Below are 23,328 nucleotides of genomic sequence, written 5' to 3'. Positions count from 1 at the left end.
GTTGATGCTGATTTTTACGAGAGCAGGATGCAGGCTTTTGTTCACTTCTCGTGAAAATGCAGAGCTAATGGTGCTGACTGTGTTGAACAGTGTTTGTCACTGATAGTTTGCTCCGTACAGAAGTGTTACTGTGCTCCTTGTATATGTTACAGTTCCCGTGGAAATAGGAGGCATTACTTTAAGAGCAACCTACATATTGCTTCACCATTTCCACAGAAAATAATAAGCCTTATAAATCAAACAGCTCACTGTTAACAAAACGCTTCTGTGTTATTCCAGAGCATTACAAGATTCTGGGAGAAAATGGTGCCAACAGCACTGAGTTCTATACAATCTACTGTGGCCCAATTACACCAACTTCACTTTCACTGAAATCATCACAGCTCCCACTGACAATAGAAGGGCAATATCAGGGTATAATAAGACCTTCCCAGCACTGACACTGACTCACAGGAGCGCAGGAGGAACTCTGGCCTGATATTCCTCTCTCTGGCACACACCAGGTGTTTGTAGTGCTACCCAGAGCAGTCTTCACCCTCTATAACCTCTATTTGCTGTTCCTGCTGCTGAGAACTGCAAGCTATTTCCCCCAGCGTTATTTTCTATAAAATGCTTTTCACCTAAGGAAAATTCTATAGGATCCTAAATCTACACAAATTTACAAAGTTAATACTAGAAAATCAATTAAAACAGACATCTGTGTATGCATTTGTGTGTACATACATATGCATGATCTGGCAAGCCATCCAGTCTGAGAACACTTGCGGGGGATGGAGCATCCAGTGCAAGTCACTGTGCTCAGCTCAGACACGGATCAATTTATACAACAATTTGGGTACAAAACTTGGGCATAACTTACTTGCATGACTCCTGATTTCTGCTGTGTAGCACATATTTATGTTTTAAACCATAGAATGGTTTGGGTTAGAAGGGACCGTTAAGATCATCTAGATCCAACCCCCCGCTATGGGCACGGACACCTCCCTCCAGACCTGGCTGCTCACAGCCCCTTCCAGCCCAGCCTTGAGTGCATCCAGGGAGAAGAACAATCCAAACACAGAGCTCATTTTATAGCAAGTATATGTATATATCACACATGGTCATATACATCTGACTGTGTACAAACATAGGGAAAAAGCAGCCCTATTATAGTAAGAGCTTAACACGAGAGTAAGCACTCCAGTTGTTCTGAACCCTCTTCTGGGCTCTTTGAGGCACAGCATCTCACTCCCCTGTAGGACATAAGGTGAGGTCACCTGTCCTAAACTCTTCTTCCTGGCTCACGCCGTTTTGCCTCACAATCTCAAATGTTTTCAGAGCAATTTTCGCAGTGTGCTACGTGAGATGGAAGAATGCCCTTTGAGCAGCTCCAGTGTATAATAGAAATGTTAGAGAGCTTCGCATCAACCCAGCTTAGATATCAACCAGCTCACAGAAGGGTTAAAAATAGAAAGTGCTATCCACTGGTTTGCTGTGATGTTCCTGTAGATATTGTCACTGGATGTATCCTCAGTAGAATTCTATTCAACACCTCTGTCTTTAAGTACAAAGCTGTAGGCTGTAGCAGCTTTAGGAAACATAAGTATCCTTTTTTCTGCTGCACAGTATCTGTGTGTGAAATTCTCTAAAGGGGTTTAAGTATTTACCCTGAACACTATCAGACAGTTTCTAAAATTTTCCTTATCCTGTTGCAAAAACACTTCAAAGAGAATCATAAACACAGCCCTTTGTGCTTTCAGCACACACTTTGTTTTGGAAGCTTAAGACTGAATTCCCTCAGAATTGTAAATATTTTTTTTTTCCTGAAAGATGTGCAAGACTTTTTTTTTTTTTTTTTTTTAAAGAAAAAGATTTGACTGAACACAATGCTGAATCCTTTCTCCTATTTCTGAAGCCTAAAAATATTGAGGTCAAAGAAAATAACGTCAAAAATATTTTAAAAAAAGAAAAACAAGTCCTTGGGATCAGGTTGTCTTGCTGTTGTTTGAAATCAAAGATAAATTTCCAGGAATATCTGACTCTTGGTGTACATACAATAAAACCTGCCAAAAACATATTTATTTAAAGGGTCTGGTCTAAACAGATAAGAACAGCCCCAAAAGACAAGAGATATGGCTAAAATTTGGGTCTTTTAGCTCCCATGTTGTGCCTACATTTTACATCTCATTAGGCAAACACTATCACCCATCACCACGTGCTCCTCCAATAACGCAGTGTGACGCTGCAGTATCCAAGCACAAGGGGAAAGCTAGAAGAAATTAAAATCATAGCTCAGAATTCTTGAAATTTGGCTGCCAAGGTCAGAGCAATTCAAACATCAGTTAAGTTGCTCTGCATTTTCTGAAAATGTTAAACAAACAACCAGCCTGTTTGTGATCCCATTATCTTCCTGTGTGTTTCCCCCCCCCTTTCGCCCCCAGTATAATTGGTTAGCTGTTTAGAGTGCTGAAGTCTAGAAAAGCTAAGAGAATTCCTTATAAAATTCCTTTTAGAAGCACATTTTATCTTATAGCTCGCAGTGGTTCTTCTGGAACTGAAATGCCTTGATATAAACATATATTTAAGCCCTTGTTTTAATTTGGGGGGGGGGGGGGGGGGGGAGAGCAGAAAAAAGAAAGAAGAAATATATTACAGCCCTGGGCTGGGATTCTGGAGCTCAAGTTTCAGCCCAGACCATCAGGCTATAAGCCCATGACAACAGTGGCTTACAGCAGAAACTACAGCATACTTCATACGTAGCATTAGTACCGAAGAATGAAACAAATCCCAGAAGGGAAAGAAAAACAATTTTAAATGAAAATATCTCTGCTTCCTGATTTCCATTCAGTTGCATAAGCAGATAAAATATAGTACTGAGAATAACAGTAAAAGTATTATGATAAGTTAATGTACTGTTTCCTGGGTTTTTTTTTTGTTTGTTTGTTTTTTCTCCAGGAACTTAAAAATTAAGGTGAACCAGTGGTGCACAGAGCTATCAGCTAACTTGAATGGCAGTTTGCTCATTACAACTACACAGGATGTGCACGCTACTGTTTGCACACAGCATTTGTAAATCAAAAGGTACATGGCATAACAGTATCAATACTTACATTTTGGGATGCTGAAAAGTGAAACAAATGGTGTAGCAATTACTTGTGTTTCAGTTATACTATTAAAAATTAATTCTTTAGGATCTATGTTACATTCTTTTAAGTAAACCCTTAAGAGCAGGAAAACAGTGATGCTGCTAAATAAGCTAAGTTGCTCATACGTTTTTTTTTCCCCCTCTGTATTTTAGAACTACAGTTTTCTCAACTTGCCAAATCCCTGCGTAAATAGGTGGGATTAAATGGAGCCTAACCTACCTCACATAATTATATATGTTGTGCTTTTATACTGCAGGGAAACTGATACATTTTAATAATCCCAGTCTTGGCTCTTACCCACCGAAGTCAATAAAGGTTATTAAGGCCAACTGCCATATAAATACATTGCTACGTTGCTAAATGGACTGTCAAAGCAGGAAATACAATTCATACCATACAGCACTACCAGGGTCATCGTAAGAAAGAGAAAAAAAGAAAGAAATAAAGGAGCACTGGATATATAAAAAGAAGTCGTTAAAGATTTGGTATTTGAGTATAATCACATATGTTTACTTCTCATTCCACTGATTTACTTTTTCAAATGTGAATCAGCCTGAAACAAAATAAACAACAAAAAGGCTGTAGGACTTGTACAGTGCTTACTGATTTGGCACAGCATTGAAACATTTCCATAGCTAAAATAAATGTCAGATTGCGAGGTTTGCATGATATCAGACCCTGAGAGACAAATTGTCTCTCCACTGAATCTCAGAACAGCTACAGCAAGACTTCCTCACATCACATGAGATTTCAGCTTTTCAGACTTCTCTTTGCTCAGAAAGCAAAGCTTGTACAGTCTTTTTTTCAAATGGTAACTCTCCCTTTGAATTCAGCAAGCATTTATCCTGATGTTGCACATGATAACGTGTTAATCTTGGATGACTTTTTAAGAAAAAACCCACCTCAAACACTTGAATAGCCTTCATATTTTCAAGGGAGGGGGAAAAGAAGAAGATTGGTTAAACTGCTTTAGATTTAATGGTTCATAAATTCATGAGGTAATATTGCAGGAAATGTGATGTTTTATCAGAATGTCATTCAAATGAAAGGTTTAACATTTACATCACAAGAGCGAGCTCTAAGTAAAACTATCCTCAGGGAAAGAAATGCCAGGACTAAACATCACGATAAAATGGTGTGCTTGCTATAATGTACAGAAACATTAAATAGAGCCCAAAGGTTTGAAGATACTGGCTTTGAATTCCTGAGGCACTGCACTTTGCTGTGATACTGGGGCAGTTACAATTAGCAGATTTGGAAATTCTGGAGAACTTTTTCTTTCCTTCTTCACAATTGCATTACCAAACAAGGGAAAGAAAGGCACACAGGGAACCCAGCACTGTATTACTCCAGACACATTCAAAAAATTCCAGTCAAGAGCTGTTAAGCTCACACAAAGAAAAATACACCGCTTCAGAATTTTCTTTTAAGAAATAGTTCCTCTTAAGATTAATAGTCTATGAAGACAAGATTCACAACTGCAAGACATGCATACTTCAAGCATTTTTCACATTACACAAAGGAATTTTTTATTTTATTGTTTTTACCTTTAAAAGAGTCATTCAGTTAAAATAAATTTCGGGAAACAGCATTGCCTGCAGACTGCCGGGTACCTTCAGAAATACCTTTCTGATTTAACTTAATGCTGTGGAAGTTAAGCATGCACCAAAACACTGCACTTTTTTTATGTTAAATTGCTGTTGAATTTGTTAACCCACAATTGATTTCCTGTGTTATGGAATCTTACAGATTACAGCTAACTTGAAGCAACAGGGATAATTCTCGATGTTAATGCTCCATTTCTATGCATTTTTATGAAGTCAGTGCTTCCTGTTGCATTAAAACTGCGGCTCAACATTGCCCCCTGCTGTCAGTTCGTGAAACACAAAGGACAAAATGTAGGTTAAAAACAAAAAAAAAAAACCAACCCACCCCACGTCCAAATCCAAAATACAGTAAGCATCAGATTTACTTAGAGACCCAACAAAACAGACATTCGCAATTAACATTCTCTTCTGTCTCCGTCAATAGCTGAAATTAATTGTGATTAGTGTATTATAAGTCATAAAACATTAAAGCAATTTTTAAAATTTAAATTGGAAGCAGCTTCTGTCTTGGCCCAAGCATCAGCTCGCTGATAAATATCATCTCGAGGCCTGTTGAAAGGAGATACACTGACACCACCATGTTTCTAATTAGAGACACATGGCAGTGTCACACCAATTGCAGAAAACCTAACCCTAGAGAATTCCCTGCTTTGCTGTTTTTCCATGTTCTCAACACACAATGGATATAAAATAACAATCAAACATTCTCGTCTCTACCTCATCTAAGCCTCTGCTACAAGAGTGTAAGTTGTCATTTGCAAGAAAAACAAACCAAAGGGTGTTTTTTTTTTTAATGATAAAGGTCACTCCAGATTAGCTGATTTTGAGAACAGAAAGATGAGGAAAAATACAAAGATAAACAACTCCAATTTTTTTTCCCTCCTTTTTTGTATGACAGTCCAAAGTTCAGCAATTCCTCACAGCAACTCATTTCACATACAAACATCCCACTTCCCCACACTTACTTTCCAAAGTCAAAATCAGCTGTTGCCATGAAAAGCTTCCAGATACTTGTGAACATCTTAGAGAGTAACAACATTTCCCTCAAAACTCAATTAGCAGCCTCTTTTTTGCACTGTGCCTCCAGAAATTAAAAAAAATTTCAAGTACAAATGATATTCAGTATCCTCAACCACAGGACGAACTCCTCCAAGACAACCAGGGACAAGCTGAGGCTTACATAGTGACCAGCAGAAATGGTGGAAAAGAAGCTTCTCGTGGAGATGTAAGGATACCAGCAAGACATGATTGCCCATGTAGTTCCTTCTGCTTACAGAGCTAGAAGCAGGTATATTGGCAATTGTGCTGAACTCTTGCAAAGTCTCCCAGCTGAGTCTCTACTTCTCAACAGCAAGCAAGCTAAGGGTGGTCACACAGACAGCGTTGAAGGAAAGCAACGACGCTCTTTTGAAAACACAGCAGCTATCCCACCTCTAGTTATAGAATAAACTAATCACCTCTAGCTGGTCCTAGCCAGGATGTAATTAATTGCACCCATAAACTACTAACAGATAGGTGCACCTCCACACCATCAGATTTCACCCTAAGCTTTCCCCAGGCACAGTCACTGCTGTTGTGATTGGCAGAGTTGTGCTGTCTATCTTGGTGCCGAATGGAAAAGTGGCACTGCACAGCTTCAGATGCCAGTTGGTGTGATGCAGTATCTGCCCACCAACTTCTGACAATGCCAAACTTTAAAAACAAGCCAAGTCAGGAAACAATTAAAATATCCTCTTGGGTTTTGGATCTTATTTTGCTCATATTTGTTTTGGCTACTGGGGGAGAGAAACAAGAGGAAGCAGTGGAAGGCTGACACTTATTCTACTTTTCATATGTTCTGAATAAAGCAGAAATCCTATTACTACAGTATAATTAAAAACGTAACTGTTAGTGCTCTCAGAATTAAACTCCAAAAAGCTTCAGACTATAAAACCAGTACTTACCATAATCTCCATTTTTCTCCAAAATTCTTCCAGTTTAGCCATAGGCTTAAGCCACCAGTCAGTGCATTTCAGATACCGCTTGCCCTGAAACCAGAACTGCCTAATCCACTCAAATTCGACCTGCAAGACAAAAACACATGGTTGTGTAAATCATTTATTTGTCACTAACTGGGGCTGAACTGGGGTAGTATGTGAGTACAGATGTAACTGAACAATCCTTTGGAAAATGACAAGACTACTGAAGCATTCATCTCTAAACACGTCTTTATGCACAGTTATTTTTATTTAGTAATACAAAGTATAGAATAAAATTGCAGCAATAAATTGTGCTAGAATACAGCCTAGTCAATTGCTATGTATAACGAGCACAGCTTTATAATGAAAAATAGTTTCCTCAAGTTTACCAAGCAGTCTGGTTTCCAGACAAGCTGCCAGTAGCAGCTCAGGATGAGCTGCAGTGCTGCGGCCAGGCTCGTGCTCCCTCTACTGAACCTCCTGTACAGCCAACCTGCCCTGTGCATACTGAGAGTGGAAGGCAGCTGTCTGCTGCTCGGCACATTGGAAAGAACAGGCCAGACTGCTTTTCTGTTTACGTGGAAACTGTGCTTTACAAAGAAAACATTATCCCAACAGTGCAATAAAGCTTTATCACAAGCAAAGCAATGCTTTTATTCAGAATATGAAATACAAATCATACGGTATGTTGTAGTTTGTTTGTTGTTGGTTTTTAATTTCATATGAGCGGCTCTTCAGCTTTAAGTGATGACTTAAGATGATGATAGTCATACATAGCTCATCAAATATTCTTCAAGCAAAATAATTCTGTTTACCCTAATTCCTGCTGAGCCCGATTGCTATCTTTAACAGCAATCCATAGTTCCAGCCTTTAGAATTATGAACTTATTTTTGTTGTGGTAGTTGCATTTCACACCAAGTTCGAAGTTGCTTTAGTCATTACCTGCTTCCACAAAAGATTTTATTTATCCTGCTTGACTCCACAGCAAACAAAGGCAACCTGACAAGGTGAAGGAGTCAAGAAAACTGCCCAAAGCTGTCACCGAACTCTTTGCAGCAGGCTACAGAAGTCTCAGAGTGCTTCTGCTAACATCAACTCAGTGCTTGGTCAATGCATGTTAATGACCGCAGTAAAAGAAACTTAAATTTGAAATGTTTAGAACGAACGTTAACTTTGTTAGTAAAATATAACATGATTAGTTGACAGATGCAAACCTTAGAATGTTTTCAAAAATTGACTGTAACCATAGTGGCTTATAGTACAGAAGTCTGGGGACATACATCCATCATAAAAACAGCTGAAGTAGTATTTACTGCCTATGAAGCACCAAGCTATGCTTCATTAAAAATCAGTACACAATGTTTCAGGATGGCTGAGCACGCCAACAATTCAACAAGAGCTTTGAGTACTCACTACTCCTTTTTTCTTCTCTGTTTTTGCTGGCTGCTTTCACTGAGAGGGCAATAACACAAGATACCTGGCAAATATGATTCAGGAAATGAATCACATTAAGCCATTAATCAAAGAAAAACTATTTTTAAAAAAATGAAAGCCAATGCTACAAAATACGGCTCATCATGATAAAAACCTATTTCAGTCAATCTGATTTTTAACTATAATCATATTGACCTGTTACATTACTCTGTAATTTCAGCCTAAGTCTGATATCTTGGCCAAATCTTTAATGTATCTTGATCCCTTACAGCAAACACAAGAGCAACAGGCTAGTTCATTTTCTGCAGGATACCTGATCTCATCAGATGTCAGAGCACCACCTGTGGTGCACAATGTGGCTGTTAAGTGATGTGGACTGACACATACTGGGGCTTCTACGCTCAGGTCAATATTCATCTCATGGTGCCTCAATTTAGCTTTAAACTGAGTTAAAAGAAGAGGGAGGAAGAGAAGACCAACATTTCACCCACCAACGGAGCCACCAAGCAGACTGACAGCTGAGCTGCTGCCTCTGAGCAGGTGACAGCTGATTCTGAAAAAGTCATCTTGATGAGGCACAAATTCCTCTATCACCAATACTTCAGAAATTAGTAAGCATGTATACTTTTGCTAAAAATCTGCAGAGATACCAGTTATGCTAAGTTTGTTTGGTATTTTAAAATTAACACTAGCTCTAAATTAGCGTAACTCTTCAACTGGATTCCAGTCATTAATCTCTTTCTGCAGGAAGAAGGCAATCATACAGGCACGCTTCCATCCACCTCTTTATATGAAGAAGAGGAACTATACCAAGAAAAAACAAAAGATGCTAGAGAGATAAAAACTCAATTCTAGCCTTAGTGGAACTAAAGGTAAAGGTACTGACGTTCATCTGCAACAAAACATGCAGGTTAACTTCTTGCCAAGTGTTTTCCTGAGTTTAATTTAGAGAATCCTACATAATAGAGCTAGCTTTAGTTCAGATAAGAAAGCAGTCCACACAACAGCACAGGATGAAACTTAAACATATTAACGTGGAAAGAAAATACATATGTTGCACATTCCAGGAAGATTTCTGTCTTCTAATTAATTTTTGACTTATGACTTACATCTGTGAAAGAAAGCCCAGAATCAGGCCTCATACATTTAACCTCAGCAGATTTTCAGATTGTCCTTTGGTGATGATTAAAGGCCACTTTTAGGTTATAGTCAATACTGAGTAGCAAAAGGCCAACAGTGGCATTTGACATTTTGTGAGGCAGTGCTCCTCAGTCACTTACTTAGAGGTATTGGTTATTAAATGCCACAGATGTAAGTGATCTATATGTTGCTCTCCTGTACTGCCCAGCCACCAACCATGCTGTAGGCTCAGCATGGCATGCTAAAGCATTTTAACCTTCCTTGCTGCAAACACTGCAACCCTTCCTTAGCAGTGACCCAGCAGCTAACATCACATACCCTTGACTGAGCTACCCAGGCTTCTCCACAACCCTGCAGGTGTACAAATGACAAACTGTGAGGGATATACCTATTGCTGCTATGAAAACACATCTGCTGTAGTCAAGAGTCACTGTACTCAGGAGTGACATAGCAACCAATTCAGTCTCAAATTTTCATCACAATAATCAGGGCTGAGCCAAAACCCCAGTGAGGACAACACCTCACTTCTTCAAACTTAAGTACTTCAAAGCCTGACATATTTTAAACATAACACATCCTAAAAAAGTTTTTCGGGTGTTTTATTTCGTAGAGAACTTGTGGTTGTTAAGTTGCCTTTGCTGAATAAGGATCCTTGAGGCTTCTGCACACAAATTTAGCACTGCTCTCAGCAAGGTAAACAATGGGTCTTTGTCACCCCAAAAACAGGTTACTGGCCAAACAGCAATCTGATAGCTTTAAAGAGTAACTGCACTTCATCCCTAACATCACCTGTATCCAAGACAGGTCTCCAACAAGTGAACTCCGGGAAAACAAGCAATCAGAAAAGACATTCCCCAGATGCTCAACTCTATTCTTTTAGAGGTCTCCCTACTCACCACAAAAATAGAAATACTAAAACTACACCTTTACTCCGGATCTTCAGTTCTAATTCCCTTTTTTCAGCATAGCAAGTCCATTTTCCTGTCCAGAAATACAGAAGTGAAGGCACAGAATCACATCTCACTCTTTCAGATGTGCTGTTAGGCACTTTCTCTCTGAATTAAAACATGTGAGGAGCTTCAGTTAAGACATTTGTAAGTAGAATGCAACTGTATCACCTACTCTAGGGAAATAAACACTACTTAATTTCAGGCCCATGATCTCTGGTCCAAAGGTAGATAAGCTGCACACCAAAACAGAAATTCAAAGGCAAAACTGGGTGACAGTTCCTCATCAATTCTGTATGTGGCTTTAGCTACTTCAGTTTCTTTTTTTCTTTTTTTGTACTTAAAATAACAGAACTAAAAGGGCAAAGAAAAAAGTGACCAAATCACTTGGTCATCATCACAATTATCAGATGAAAGACTCACTTTCATCAGTAGTTAACCAGTTTAATTCTTTAAAGGAAGAAAACATGCTCTTGTTCTTCATACGCAACATGAGCCTAAAGCCTCAATAATGTGCCTAAAAATACAAAGATTTATCATACAGTAAGAAAAGAATGCAGGAAGTTTTCATATGCAAAACCTGTGTTAGCCTCACAGATCTGTATGTTTTCCCCTCAGTGATGTTTGAAGAAGATGCATTTAACACAATGGTGAGCAACAGCAAACTTTGTCTACTTGCTCAGCTAATAAATGAAATTTAAATTGTATTTCAACATATGAAATTTGTACTTCAAGTGAAGAGGTGACCTTAGGAAATAAAAAAAAGGCAAGTGGGTTTTCTTTTCAAAGGCAATATAGATCGTATGTGACTACTAAGATTAACTGCACAATATGTACAAGTTAAACAATGATTTCTCTTACAGTATATCCCATATGCGTAACAGGAAACATCCCTGTATGTCACACAGCAAAATTATTCAGGTGACTGCAAACACCAGGGGCTAGTCTCTCACCTGATGTAAACGGCACAGAGCTTTGATGTGAAAGGACCCATGCAAATTTACACCAGCTGTGCTTGTGGCCCTAGCTGTGCAAACCACATATGCGTATAGTTTTATGGACTGAGCCTGATTAATGTTTTGTAAAGCCCTGCATGCATAGACTTCTTTAAATAGCTCTAAGAGCTGTTCTGCTAAAAGTCAAGGGTGCAAATCTTTTGCTACCACTATACCCATTTTTACCAGCTTTGAACAAATAAAAATACGTTCTACCAAGTTTCAGTAGCAACGCACGGTATCACATTCCTCAGCAGATAATTTAAACCCTTTACAAAAACATCTCATTCCAGTCAAAATTATTTCAGTACTACACATGTTCTAATACAATGCTGAGCATGCTTATTTTAGTAGTAGTAAAGATTAGCTCCTTCAAAATGTTTGAATATAGAAGTGCTGTAATTGATACTTCAGAAAAATTGACTCAGATTCGTGTTTTGCTTTCTATTGCTGCTTTTGAAGAGATTATCAGTGCTTTAGTTAAGAAAAGCTCAAAGTTTTGTTTCAGGTAGAACTCGCCAGACCAACTACACAATGTCACTTCAAACTCCTACCACATAGCCCTGCCTATGTCTTCTTTAAATAAAAAAAAGTAACTAACCAGCTTTGGAAATGTCACCACCATGAGAAGACCCACCTACTGTCTCATGTTGCTGTCATTAACACAGAAAAAGCAAAGTTGCACTCATGATACTGCCTACTTTCAGAAAAAAGAAATCATCTCTACTGTCTCCCCAAACAGAGGTTTTAAAATGAACGTGCTTGCTAAGACTTCAAACCATGAAACGCTGTCAGGTTCAAACTTCTACAGAAGTGCACTGTTACCCTTGTACGTTTTATAGCACAGAATGACTTGTAGTGTGTTACAATTATTTCCATTACCTTTTCTTCAGGATGCACCTTAAGGCAGACATTCACAATCATCTCACACCTGCCATTCAGTAAAAAAAAATAGTAATGGCAGCTACCTTAATACCTGACAAGTAATTAAAAACATCTCACGTGCATTTTTCTTTCCCTTCCCCCCGCCCCTCACACCTCTCCCAGTCATTTGGTTTGTCCACCACGCAATGATTTGGTAGACTTGGCACAATGAAACCAACCCTACCAACTGCTCCTTACCTCTACCAGCAGAGGGATCTTAAAAAGTCAAAAAAGAAAACTTCATGGCAATGAAAGTATCAGATCTGAGTTACTCCCAATGGCTGTAAACAATTAATAAATCATAAAAAGCACATTATGAACTTATGCAGCACCACGCTTTGTGAGCTGTTGAACACAGCACCAGACTGCACCTCTCAGAACCCAGCTGCAGCATTTCCAATGCACGTTTTCTCACCTCATTATGTATTTCTTCCACTTGCTTTACAACTGCAGTTTCCACTGATTTCAGAGATAAAGCCATTGAATTAGAATCAGTCTGTAAATTCTGGAGTGCCAGTTCACACTGTCCAAATATGTATTCCAGTGTTCCTCTTGAACACTAAACAGAATAAGAACAGATATTGAGCCATGTCAGAACACAGATGTTACTGAACTGAAGCAATACTGAACCATTTAGTTCTGAAAGAAAGTGAAGGAGCAGAAGGGTTGCATTTCTGTAACTGCATTTTATGATCTTTTAAACAAAAGCTTAATGCCCACTGGTTTGTTTATAGCGTTGTTAGAATAAACTACACAAAAGACTGCTCAACATAACCAATCAGTAACCATAGATTGGAGAAAGAATACGACTAATTTTCAATTTACTTTATAATTATGGCAGATAAAAATATGGTTGCATTTTCCATCAGTTGCACGTGTGTAGTTGTACAGGCTCCCAGTAAAACTTAAACAGAATTTCATATTCAGTCTGAGAATGCTGTCTGTTTAGAAGATGTTGGTAACATGAACAGAACAGACCTGCAATTATGCTGCTTTTGTTTTTACTTAATTTCTTTCAATAAACTAGAAGAAAATACTTAAAATTCCTTTCAAAAAACTATACATAGGTTGAGACCACAATAGTTTACAAAAACAGAGCACAATCACTTAATAGAGAAGTTTTAAAATTGAAAATATGCATTTTCTTGCAAAATAACAGGCAGAAGCTGTAGGTCAGAATACTCTTAAAATAAGATAATATTCACAACTATCGATTTTTAAACTGCACAGTGCATTACTGCTTTATGCCAAAGTCCACTTCAAGTAAGCAGAGTATAATTTGGGAAATAAAGGCTTTTTTTATTACACTTTTATTGTATTTGCCAGTGTCTGATGATATCGCTTTTCTACTATTATACAAACTAGGAAGAAAAAAATGTATATGGATACACGTATCACTCTTGCTTCAGTAGTGTTACCTTTTGGTTTGCTCAAAAAATAAAGCAGCAATTTTTTAATACGCTTTAATTTTAATATCTTTTTACAATGTAGTCTATCATTTTATTTCTGTATACATTGCCATTTAAATACCACATAAAGAAAACTTTTGCTACAACTATGGACAGGAGAAGGAATGGGGTGGTCTAGTAATCAAAGGCATCTTTACACTTGAGTTCAATGCCAAAGTCTTGCTACCCAGAATGACTGGCTGAAGGGGCTCACTTTATCATCTCCCTGCTTCTTCCATCCCAGAACACGCAAAATGCAGAAGGATGCAGCTTAAAGCATACTCACGACTCATCTTAGTCCTCCTGCTCTTCTAAAGGCTATTTTAGCCTGTGGATATCGGTGATGTGTGTACTGAGCATTTCTACCTCATCATAAATAACACCTGCCAGCTAGGAGTGGGACACGAACAAAAAAATTCAGGTAAAAATAGTTGTTTCTACTTTTTTAAGCAATCCATGAGGTGGGCTGTAGCACATCCCTAATTCACATCTTACATGAATGACTGTAAACTTAGGTAAATTACTAATAACAGAAACAACCATACCTCAATCCAACAATAAACAAATAACAGTGGTTCAAGGAAACAGTCTGATTAAATGTAATCCAATGCAGTTCTGGGTAAGGCAGATGCAACACGATGCTACGTTTACAGTCCTGGAGCATTAGTTTGACAAATGACCAAGTAGAAAACCATACTTTATACTCACATCTGCCACTCGGTGAGTGGAGCTGAACCGAGGTGAAAAGCCAGCCAGAACACAGTGCTGATGTGTCATGTTGAGATCATCTGGGGAAAGATTAGGAAACCTTGAGTACAGGAAAAATTATATACGTACTCAGAGAAACTAACTGATACGCAGCCAGGATAAAAGACACTACACTAAGCATTTACAGATAGAAATGAAGAATTCAGTCAGTAGAATCTTCGTAGTGATCAGCAGAGCATAGCTATTCACTGTTCTAGTGTTACAAACAACTCTCATACAGTTGCTGCCTCCCAGTTTCTCTAGTTTAGAGGTGGTGTTTTTCCCACCCCTTATAGGCATGAAAAACGAAAGATTACTTGGAAACTGCAACCTCTTCTTCTCAAAATTGAACAATAAAACATTTCTTGTGGGGGGGAAAAAAAAAGGGGGGGAAAAATAGGAAAGAAAAAGGACAAAAAGGATGGAACACAAGACAAAAGACATGTTGTTTTATCTTTTTTTTTTCTTCTGAGATTCACAGCTCAGAACAAAAAAAGCTGGGAACACCAGAAAGCACAACTTGCTGTAAGCCATCGCCCTGACATTTTATTGAGGCTTTCTTGTAGCTGGCCAGGGGTTGCCAAAGACTGCAGTGGGCAAGCTGGCCAGAAAACAGCCCAATCACTGTGCTCTGAAAACCACTGCAGACAGAATCTACTTGGTTTGACTTCCATTGAAATTATTCTAGCTACCAAAAGCTCAAATTCTGAGAAAATAGCACATAGAGGAAATACACTGCCCTGAAGAACTTCGGTCTACATCTAGAAGCAACATTCAATGTCATGTTGAGCATCACTCAAGAAGTGCTTTAAATTCAGTTTCAGTGTTAAAATTATGTGGCCCTCTAAACTCAACAAGAGGCTCAGGAGAATATATGGACAAGTGCTGTAAATTAAGTCCTGAGTTACACTTACATAAGTTAGTACAGATTAATAAATCCATAAACAAGTTAACTTGGAGTCAGTACTGCTCTGTATCCCTCCTGCTCTGAAAGCTGCATGCAGGCAAGTTATTTATCTTCAGTTCTCCCACATTTGTGGTTAGATAAGAGCCTGTATGGCATCTCTTTTGCCTTCAGACATTAGGTCCTCATCTCACTACAAATTCCAGTGGATTCTGGCATTGAGATCTCGTTTCAATGTTTATCAAAAAACTCTTAAAACATATATGAATTCCATTATGTGAATGCTAACTTCAAATCAGTTCTTACTAACAATATTCTAAAAGTTTCATTTGTGTTAAAGTAACAAAACTCAGTAACAGATACCCAATGTTCAAGTGCCAGAAAAATAAACTCAGTTTTATATTTGAAGTGCCCAGGAATCAAAGAAACCACCAGTATCTACTGCACAAGTGCATATGGCAAAATCTGTATTTCTTGTAAAGGGATTTTTTATTTTCTTACTTCCAGCACCTTCTGGCCCACACTTCCCAATGAATCATCTGCTACCTTATGGTCAGATCGCATTATAGGACTACTGAGACAAATCTGGGTGAGATTTATTAAAAGAAATTAATCACAAGTGTGATTGTATACAGGTGGCCAAAGCCACTTTGGAAAACAGTTATCAACCTGAAACCTGTTTAAATAATTTAGAGGTCAGGTGCAAAAGGATTTTGGCTTTTCAGATGTAACACCAAAAAGACACAAGGCTGTTTAGTAGATTATCCGATTACTTGCAAATGCATACAACTCTTTTTCACAGAATCACCAACTACAGAAACTTCAGATAACGTAACTTGTATAAAACACGGGCACGCAAAGGATTTTTAATTTGTTACCTTATTCCTCATATCTGCAGACAAAAAGGTTTAAGGTACATGGTGCTCTAATACATTGATCCATGCAAGACATGTGTAGTTGTAACTGACACAGAAAAAAACCACTAAGGAAAAGAAACTTCCTAGAGTTTGCATGGAAAAGTGGAGGAGTTCAGACTTATTCAAATAAAGCATCACAGCCATGAAGACATTATCCCTGCTCCTGTACAGCCTCTTTCAAAAGAGCAAACTAAAAAGAGTATGTATGATGTATGCATGCACGTACATGCATGAATATTTAAATTCTGCTACTTAACTGGCTGAGCATCGGTAGAATGATGAGTCAAATCACTCACAAAAATAATGACTGCATACTGTACATCACTGTCTTAAGTAACAAACTGCAAAATAAAAAGAAATAAATTTGAAGCTGATCCTTACTGAAAGGAGCACTGAATAAAAGCCAAAAATGCAGCTCCTCTAGCTGAAGAACTTCTCAGGAAGGCACAAACCACACTTCATAAAATGCTCTGAACAGCAACAGCAGTTTACATCGTCTTTATTAACTTCTTAAAAAGTTCAGGAAGAATTCTTGTATTTGGACATTCCTCTTAATTTCACAAAGCAGGTAAAATGTACAGTGGGTTTAAAGCACAGCCCAAAGCCTGGATATTCCACTCATCCCAAGTACCTACAAATACAGGTGAAATTAACTCGTGCTATTCATTTCTGTAACTACATTGCATAAGTGAATTCTTATTGTTTTTTTTTGTTTGTTTTACTATGCTATAGTGCAACTTCCAAACAAGATCATTTTCCCATTATTTACAATTCGTATCAATTCACTTTCTACGCAACTACACACATAACAGCACTCAGGTTGGCTGATGACTTGCAAATCCATACTAAAAAAGATAGCAGTAACTGCCAGGAAGAAGTTACACACGTACCATTTTACCAACTTCTGACTTTAGGAGCACTAAATGATTTTAATACACTTATGACTACTCAGGCTCACAAATCAGGTGGTGCTCATGGACATAAGGGACTCCGTCTTGGATTCAGTTACAGCGACTGAGATGACAGAAACCAACTCTTCTTTCACCCATCTCCTAGTAATGCTTCAACAACAGAACACCAAGTCAAGCTAATTGTACTGTATGTCAGCAGAAAATGCCAGAAAGGCTATGTCTCCTTCCACAAAAAGTTACAGGTCAATCAAGTCTGTCTTGCAGCACTTGTCTTTCCTATCAGAAAGCTAGCAGGATGATCTGGCCCTAATTAAGAAATATTTTTAATTTTTAAACGAGAAAGCGTGCACAAACAAAGCACCAAATGAATTGAGAGGCTGAACTAAATTAAGATGTCTGGAATTTGCCAAACTTCATGATCAAAGTTCAGTAACAACAAGTTTCTGGGGTTCGAAGTCTTAATAATCAAGGAATATAGCATTTGGATTAAACGTGGAGTCAAGAGAAAACCATGGGGTTAAAAAAACTCCAACACATTCAAGATGCTAGGGAGCAAAAAGGGTTCAAGTTAGTTTGTGGAAATAGAAGCAGATTAAATACCTAGAAATAGTTTAATGAGCTATTATATACACGTGGAAGTGTTTCCATTTAATACTTATCTCTAACCACAAGCCAACCTCTGAAATGTGTGCACCCAACTTCTAGATGGTTATGAAAATAATTTTTTGATGCTCCTTCGATTATAATCTGCTAGTGGGTGGGGAGGGGTATAAGATTCCAAATTCATCTTCATGCTGTTCCTAAAACCCTAACCTTCAAGCAAGAGCTTGATCTATGGGAAACAGCTGCAGAAAAGTAAATCTTCTCCCTTTGAAAAAGTCCAGAGTGTATTTTTGTTAAATACGTTTTGAAGTCATGGTAGGAAAATTAGTGAAAATTGTAAATCTGCTTGCCAATCTGGTTGTGTCTAAGTCAAAGATTAGGGGAAAGATTCCAATTTAATACTAAGACCATGACAACCCTACTTAAGCATGCTCTAGGGCAGAGCAGATGGGGCCCTTTGCTCACCTCCACACGTTTTGGATTTATTGCATGCACCCAACACGTTTCATATTAGACACCCCTTGACTGTGTACTTGAGACAGCAGGGTTCAGTATGCACTTCCTCTGCAGACCAATATATTATTCTAAATTGGGCTAAAGTGTTTCCGTTTTGTGAGTGATATAAAGTTCAGATTTGAGGTTTTTTAGGCAGTAGACTTGCAGACCTTCAGCAAATCTTTTTGTATCAAGAAAGGGTAACCTCAAAAAAAGCCCAAGTTACTGAATAATTATGCATTTTGTTTCATTGTGATTAAGTAAAATACATTAATACTATTGTAATACCTTCAAATGCATGGATTTGATCACCTTATGGTTAGTACCAACATGTATTATGGCTTATTATTTAAACTGAAGAGGAATGCTGAGAACAAAGGTGTAAATTTTAAGACTGCATTTTATTTAAATCCCTCCCAGAATAGAGGAGGTATTGAAGAAGGGAACAAGCTGAACTCCTAAATGTCTACCATAAATGCAAAAACAAATTTCAATATCCTTTATAGTACTATGAAATACCCATAGATTAGGATTCACTAATTTCTGTATTTGCACTCTTCTCAAAGAATCATTAAGTTACCATGTTTCCATACATTAGATTAAGACAAAATTAGGAAACAGTTGAGGTATTATGGGTTCAGGAATTATTAGAACCCGACTTCAGCTACAAGCAGCATACTGAATTTGACACATCAATATTTTACAATTCCAACATAAAGAAGTAAGCACTACACCATTTCAGAAATTGAAATAACAGACCTGCAGTGCTTGCAAGTTAGTCACTCCAGTTGGATGAATCAAAGCCCATAAGAAAGAGCACAGTCCTACCAGTTGGCCCCTTCTACATCAACAGATGCTGCCAGCTGATACCCTGAGGTGCAACACTCATCATAATACTACATTCTCTACTTTGCAGGCTGCTTCCACTGCTTTTAATAAAATGCCAGCAAGATGATTACACTTACTGAAATGACATTTTGGAAGGCCTAATGTTTAAAGGGACTAGATAAAATAAGCTAGACTTGTGTTCTCTACTGTCAAGCTACCTCTTAGAAAAAAAATCATGTTTTATCCTTTAGAAGTATCCTCAAGATGTCTCCCCTGAGAAGTTGGTTAACAAAACCAGTATGGTATAAAAGAACTAGAACTGTATACATCCACCAATCTTGTCCGTCTCTCACCTCAAGCAACAGAACATGATAAAGGCAGTTAAAACATACACTGAAACTAAACAGAAGTTTGAGAATACTGGCAGACGACTGCCAATTAGAAACACTCAAATACATCTACCTATATGTATTATTTAAGTAATAGAGAAAAACACGAAGGCATGAGAGACCATTTAACACCTGGTCTACAGAGCTAACCGTAGTTCTCTGCGAAGCATTAGTAAGAAAGTGATTTACACATTATCTTCTGAAGAATGTTTAACACAACCTTTGTTTCCATCTGAACACGATAATCATGTTTTCAGTTACATAAACTAATTTTCTGAGCCAACCTTCATGCAGCATTCCCAAGACTGTAGTTACAGTACATACATTCCGTCAAGAATGAGAAATATCCTTATGGTCTGGTAACTCAGTCGACTATAATTCACAATACAGTGCAATACAAATAGTGGTCAGACTCCTTGCTTTATTACTTTCCTTCTGAATCTGCTGACCAGCATTAAGCACAAACTTTCCAGTCAGTTAAGATGAGATGAAAGTTTTACTTGATGCTTAAACCAGAATTGAACAGATTCATAACTGCCTTTCTAGGAATGTTTATCTGCCATCTAAACTACACTTCCATATACGAAATGCCTGTCTTCTTCCATGCTACTGCCCCATATCTTCCCAAACACAAAAGGGGAGACACACCTGCAAATCTACACCACTGTATCAAAGCTCACATCATAACACTTTTTCTGTTCATGTATGAATGCACTTATGAAGGCATCCCTTAAAACTTAAGGGAGGCATCCCAGAATGCACTTCAGACAAGCATCCCAGTTTTTACACAGATTCTTCATTGACAATGATGCACATGATTTGATGAGGAAACTATAAAAAACAGTACTGTTTAAGATGACAAGGATATTGCATATATTAAACTTTGTTCATAGTTGTTGAGAGGCCAGAAGGTAAAATGAAGAAAACTGTTCAGCCCAATAAGTTGGCTATGTGATACACCATCCTAAGGGAGCCCTGTGTATCTACTTCCCAAGACACAAACAGGGAACAAAACGCTTCTCCTTCTTCTAAGGCGCCTGTTAAGTGGGTTGGCTTTGCAGGCAAACACAACCATGTCAGAGTTGGTTCATATTTTTGATTCTGTGAGTTATGATTCAATTTGTTCAAACAAAAACACAAGAAAAACACAAGCCAAAAGAGAAAATAATAGTTTTGTGCCAACAAGTGTCAACCAAAGTCCTCAACTTACCCAGAAAACCTCTGTGTTTGAGCTCAGCTTCAAGTAAACGAGCTCAGTTTAATTGCATTTTTTTTTTCCAATCCTCTGAACATGAGACATTGAGTCTCACTCTTAAAGTATGTCAGTTTTGTTCATTATGATCTTAGTTTAATCCCACTAGCAGGAAATGGATACGTTCAAATACACACATTGAAAAGTGCAGCCAAACGAAGGGAATGTCGTGTCTTCATGTCTAAAATAGGCGACCAATAAAACATCCACAGACAAGTACAGTGGATATCTCAGGAATCGTGGAACCAAACTATCACTGCTGCAGTCATTGTTTGTGTAGTATGTAGCCAAATCATAACCCAAACCTTATGAACAGGATTTTTTTTTTTTGTTAAACAAGACAGACAGATTTCTTAAGAGCTACTGAGTAAAACTGCATTAAGAACAACAAAAACTGGCATCTACAAATCTAAGAATTGAACAGGGACAACTCAAGTTCTCACAAAATCTGAAGAAATTCTACTTATGTTTTACAATCTGACCTGAACTATCAACTCCAACTATACAACAGACAGGGAAAAAGCACTCAATTTTTTGTTTTTGTTTTTCATTGAAGCAAAAGAAACACAGTAAGAGAAAGTTCCTGAAAAAGAATTGGAATTGGTCAGAATAGGAGGAGTTTGCTTTATATTCAAGGCAGATCTGTTCTGCTAAATTAGGAGACTACTAACTGAAAGAAAGGAGGGAAAGTTTACCAGCTTCTGTGTTTTCAACAGAACATTCAACTTCCCAGCCCTTGAAAATTACCAAGCATCAAGTAGAAGTCGCCTTGGTGAAGTGGTATTGCTAATCCAGGTGTCTCTATGTCCCATGCTACCTTCAAGCCTACGTGCCAAACAGCTGGGTCTCTTCCCTTCAGGTTCCAATCACTCGTTTCTTCAGCTGATGAATCTTTAAAGAGAGACAAGGGGAAAAAAGAAACATAAAAAATCATAAGAAAAGATGACAACCATAAAATACAATACCTGGTCTAACAACACACAATGATAACCCACATTGGTACAGACTGAATAGGCTTAAATTTTCCACAATCTCCATCTGGTGTAAGCAACCTCTCCAAGATTTAAAAAAAAAAAAAAAAAAAAGTACTAAAGTATCATAAGAGATTAAGAATTTTCTTGCAAGTAATTTTACTACGATGAAAACTTCATGTTAACTACAAAGTAAAAGTCAAACCAAAGTCCATAAAGGACTTAAGTTTTTCTGACACTATCAATACGCATAACAAGAGATCTACAAATACCAGCTTTTCTCATTAATTACTTGAGCTACAAGCAAAGAAAAAGATGAAAGAGGTGGATCACTGACATAAGAACAGCTGACTTCTAAAAATCATTTCAAGTCAAATTGCAGGTTTGTTTATATATTTGTAATTTCACTAAATCATACACTGAAGCAAAGTGAAATAACGTGCACATATAATGCTGTAATGCAATGGGAAGTGCAGCAATGACAGCATAGCAGCAACGTCCAAGGCTACAGCAAGTGAAGATCTGCTCAAATGCAACAGCCAGGGACACAGAAACAGAGGAAAGAAGCTGATTACCTTTGGAAGGCCTCAAGTAGGCAGAAATCTCCAGAAAGACCTGCTGCCTCCACTGCCAACCCTCAAATGAGGTCTGGGAAGAGGTGGATCCTGGCTCCACCCCTTCCAATCAGGTACATTGCTTGCACCTGAGCACCCCTGGGTTGGTCCTGCCTTCCCACCAGGTGCTCAACCACTACTTCAAGCTTGACTTAGCACTTCCACTACATGCACAAAACACTGCATCCAGACCAACGAGGTTCACAAAATAATCTAGGAATCTTATCTGTCATTCTTTTCTCAAATTTATTAGTCAAACATGACAGATAACGTGGAAGAGCCATGAAACTTCAATGCATTAGTCAAAACACTTTTCTTATCATTAAGTAACACGAACATGTGGAGCTTGGGGAAAAAATAATCCACTGCATAAAAATACTATTTAGAGCTTAATCCCTCAGAACTATTTTCAGAAGCTTACTTCACCACAGTACAAATTGAAAGATACAGCCAGCATTTATAACAAGGTATTTGGGAGCCATGGTGTAACACTTTCATGGCTAATGTAACAGAGCATTTTGACAGAGGGAGGATGAAGTTTTAATAAGCAGCTGGCACAGATTGGCAGTCAACTGTTAGAAGTCATCAACAATGCAGAATGCATAATTACTGCTTGTTAGTTAGCAGCAGTTCATGTGCCTCTTTCACTGCCCATTGCAAATGCGCTTTTGTATAAGATTTTCTACAACATAAGTATTCATTTAATTCTAGAAAAATACCATGACACAGATTTATCATCTGACTATATCATGTGCAGATATAGTGACCTTGAACTCTCACTTCCAAAACATTCAAGTCATTCCTCTCACATTGTTACTGCAATGTTTGTTTAGCTGGAGATAACCTTTAATAATTAATAAATTGTCTTCCTGTGTCAATTAAGTATTGCTTAGAAGCAGGAAGCAGAGAGCCAAAACATCTCAAAAAGCTGATCTTCAGACCTCAGCTGAAACTCCTACTGTAAAACCCATTCCCTATATCTCCTCTTGACTGCTGCTGCTCTCCTTTGGCTGCAGCTCTGGCTCAGGAGCAGCTCTAGGCCTTTCTATCAGGGAACACACAAATGAGAAAACAAGAGTGAGTAAACACTCAGAAAAATCAATACTAAAGTCTTTGAG

The 23,328-nt window shown here is 38.0% G+C and overlaps 1 protein-coding gene across 6 annotated transcripts in view; it reads right to left on the bottom strand.

Moving 5' to 3' along the window:
• Positions 1–23,328, bottom strand: part of FTO (FTO alpha-ketoglutarate dependent dioxygenase) — a 224,546-nt gene that overhangs the window by 152,851 nt on the left and 48,367 nt on the right. For 3 of the 6 annotated variants that reach the window (XM_048958922.1, XM_048958923.1, XM_048958924.1), the window contains exons 4-7: positions 21,373–21,516; positions 14,288–14,367; positions 12,547–12,690; positions 6,676–6,795 (exon numbers count right to left, since the gene is read on the bottom strand). In XM_048958922.1, coding sequence (XP_048814879.1) covers positions 6,676–6,795; positions 12,547–12,690; positions 14,288–14,367; positions 21,373–21,516 — 488 coding nt within the window. Of the gene's footprint in view, positions 1–1,098; positions 2,249–3,719; positions 5,282–5,311; positions 6,092–6,675; positions 6,796–12,546; positions 12,691–14,287; positions 14,368–21,372; positions 21,517–23,328 lie in introns of those variants that run through there. The other 3 variants (XM_048958925.1, XM_048958927.1, XM_048958926.1) reach the window with 3 other exon arrangements.

Source organism: Lagopus muta, chromosome 12 (genome assembly GCF_023343835.1).
Source record: "Lagopus muta isolate bLagMut1 chromosome 12, bLagMut1 primary, whole genome shotgun sequence".
Lineage (NCBI taxonomy): Eukaryota > Metazoa > Chordata > Aves > Galliformes > Phasianidae > Lagopus > Lagopus muta.
Note: the sequence above shows the minus strand (reverse complement) of the source record. Positions and strands in the feature narration are given on the sequence as shown.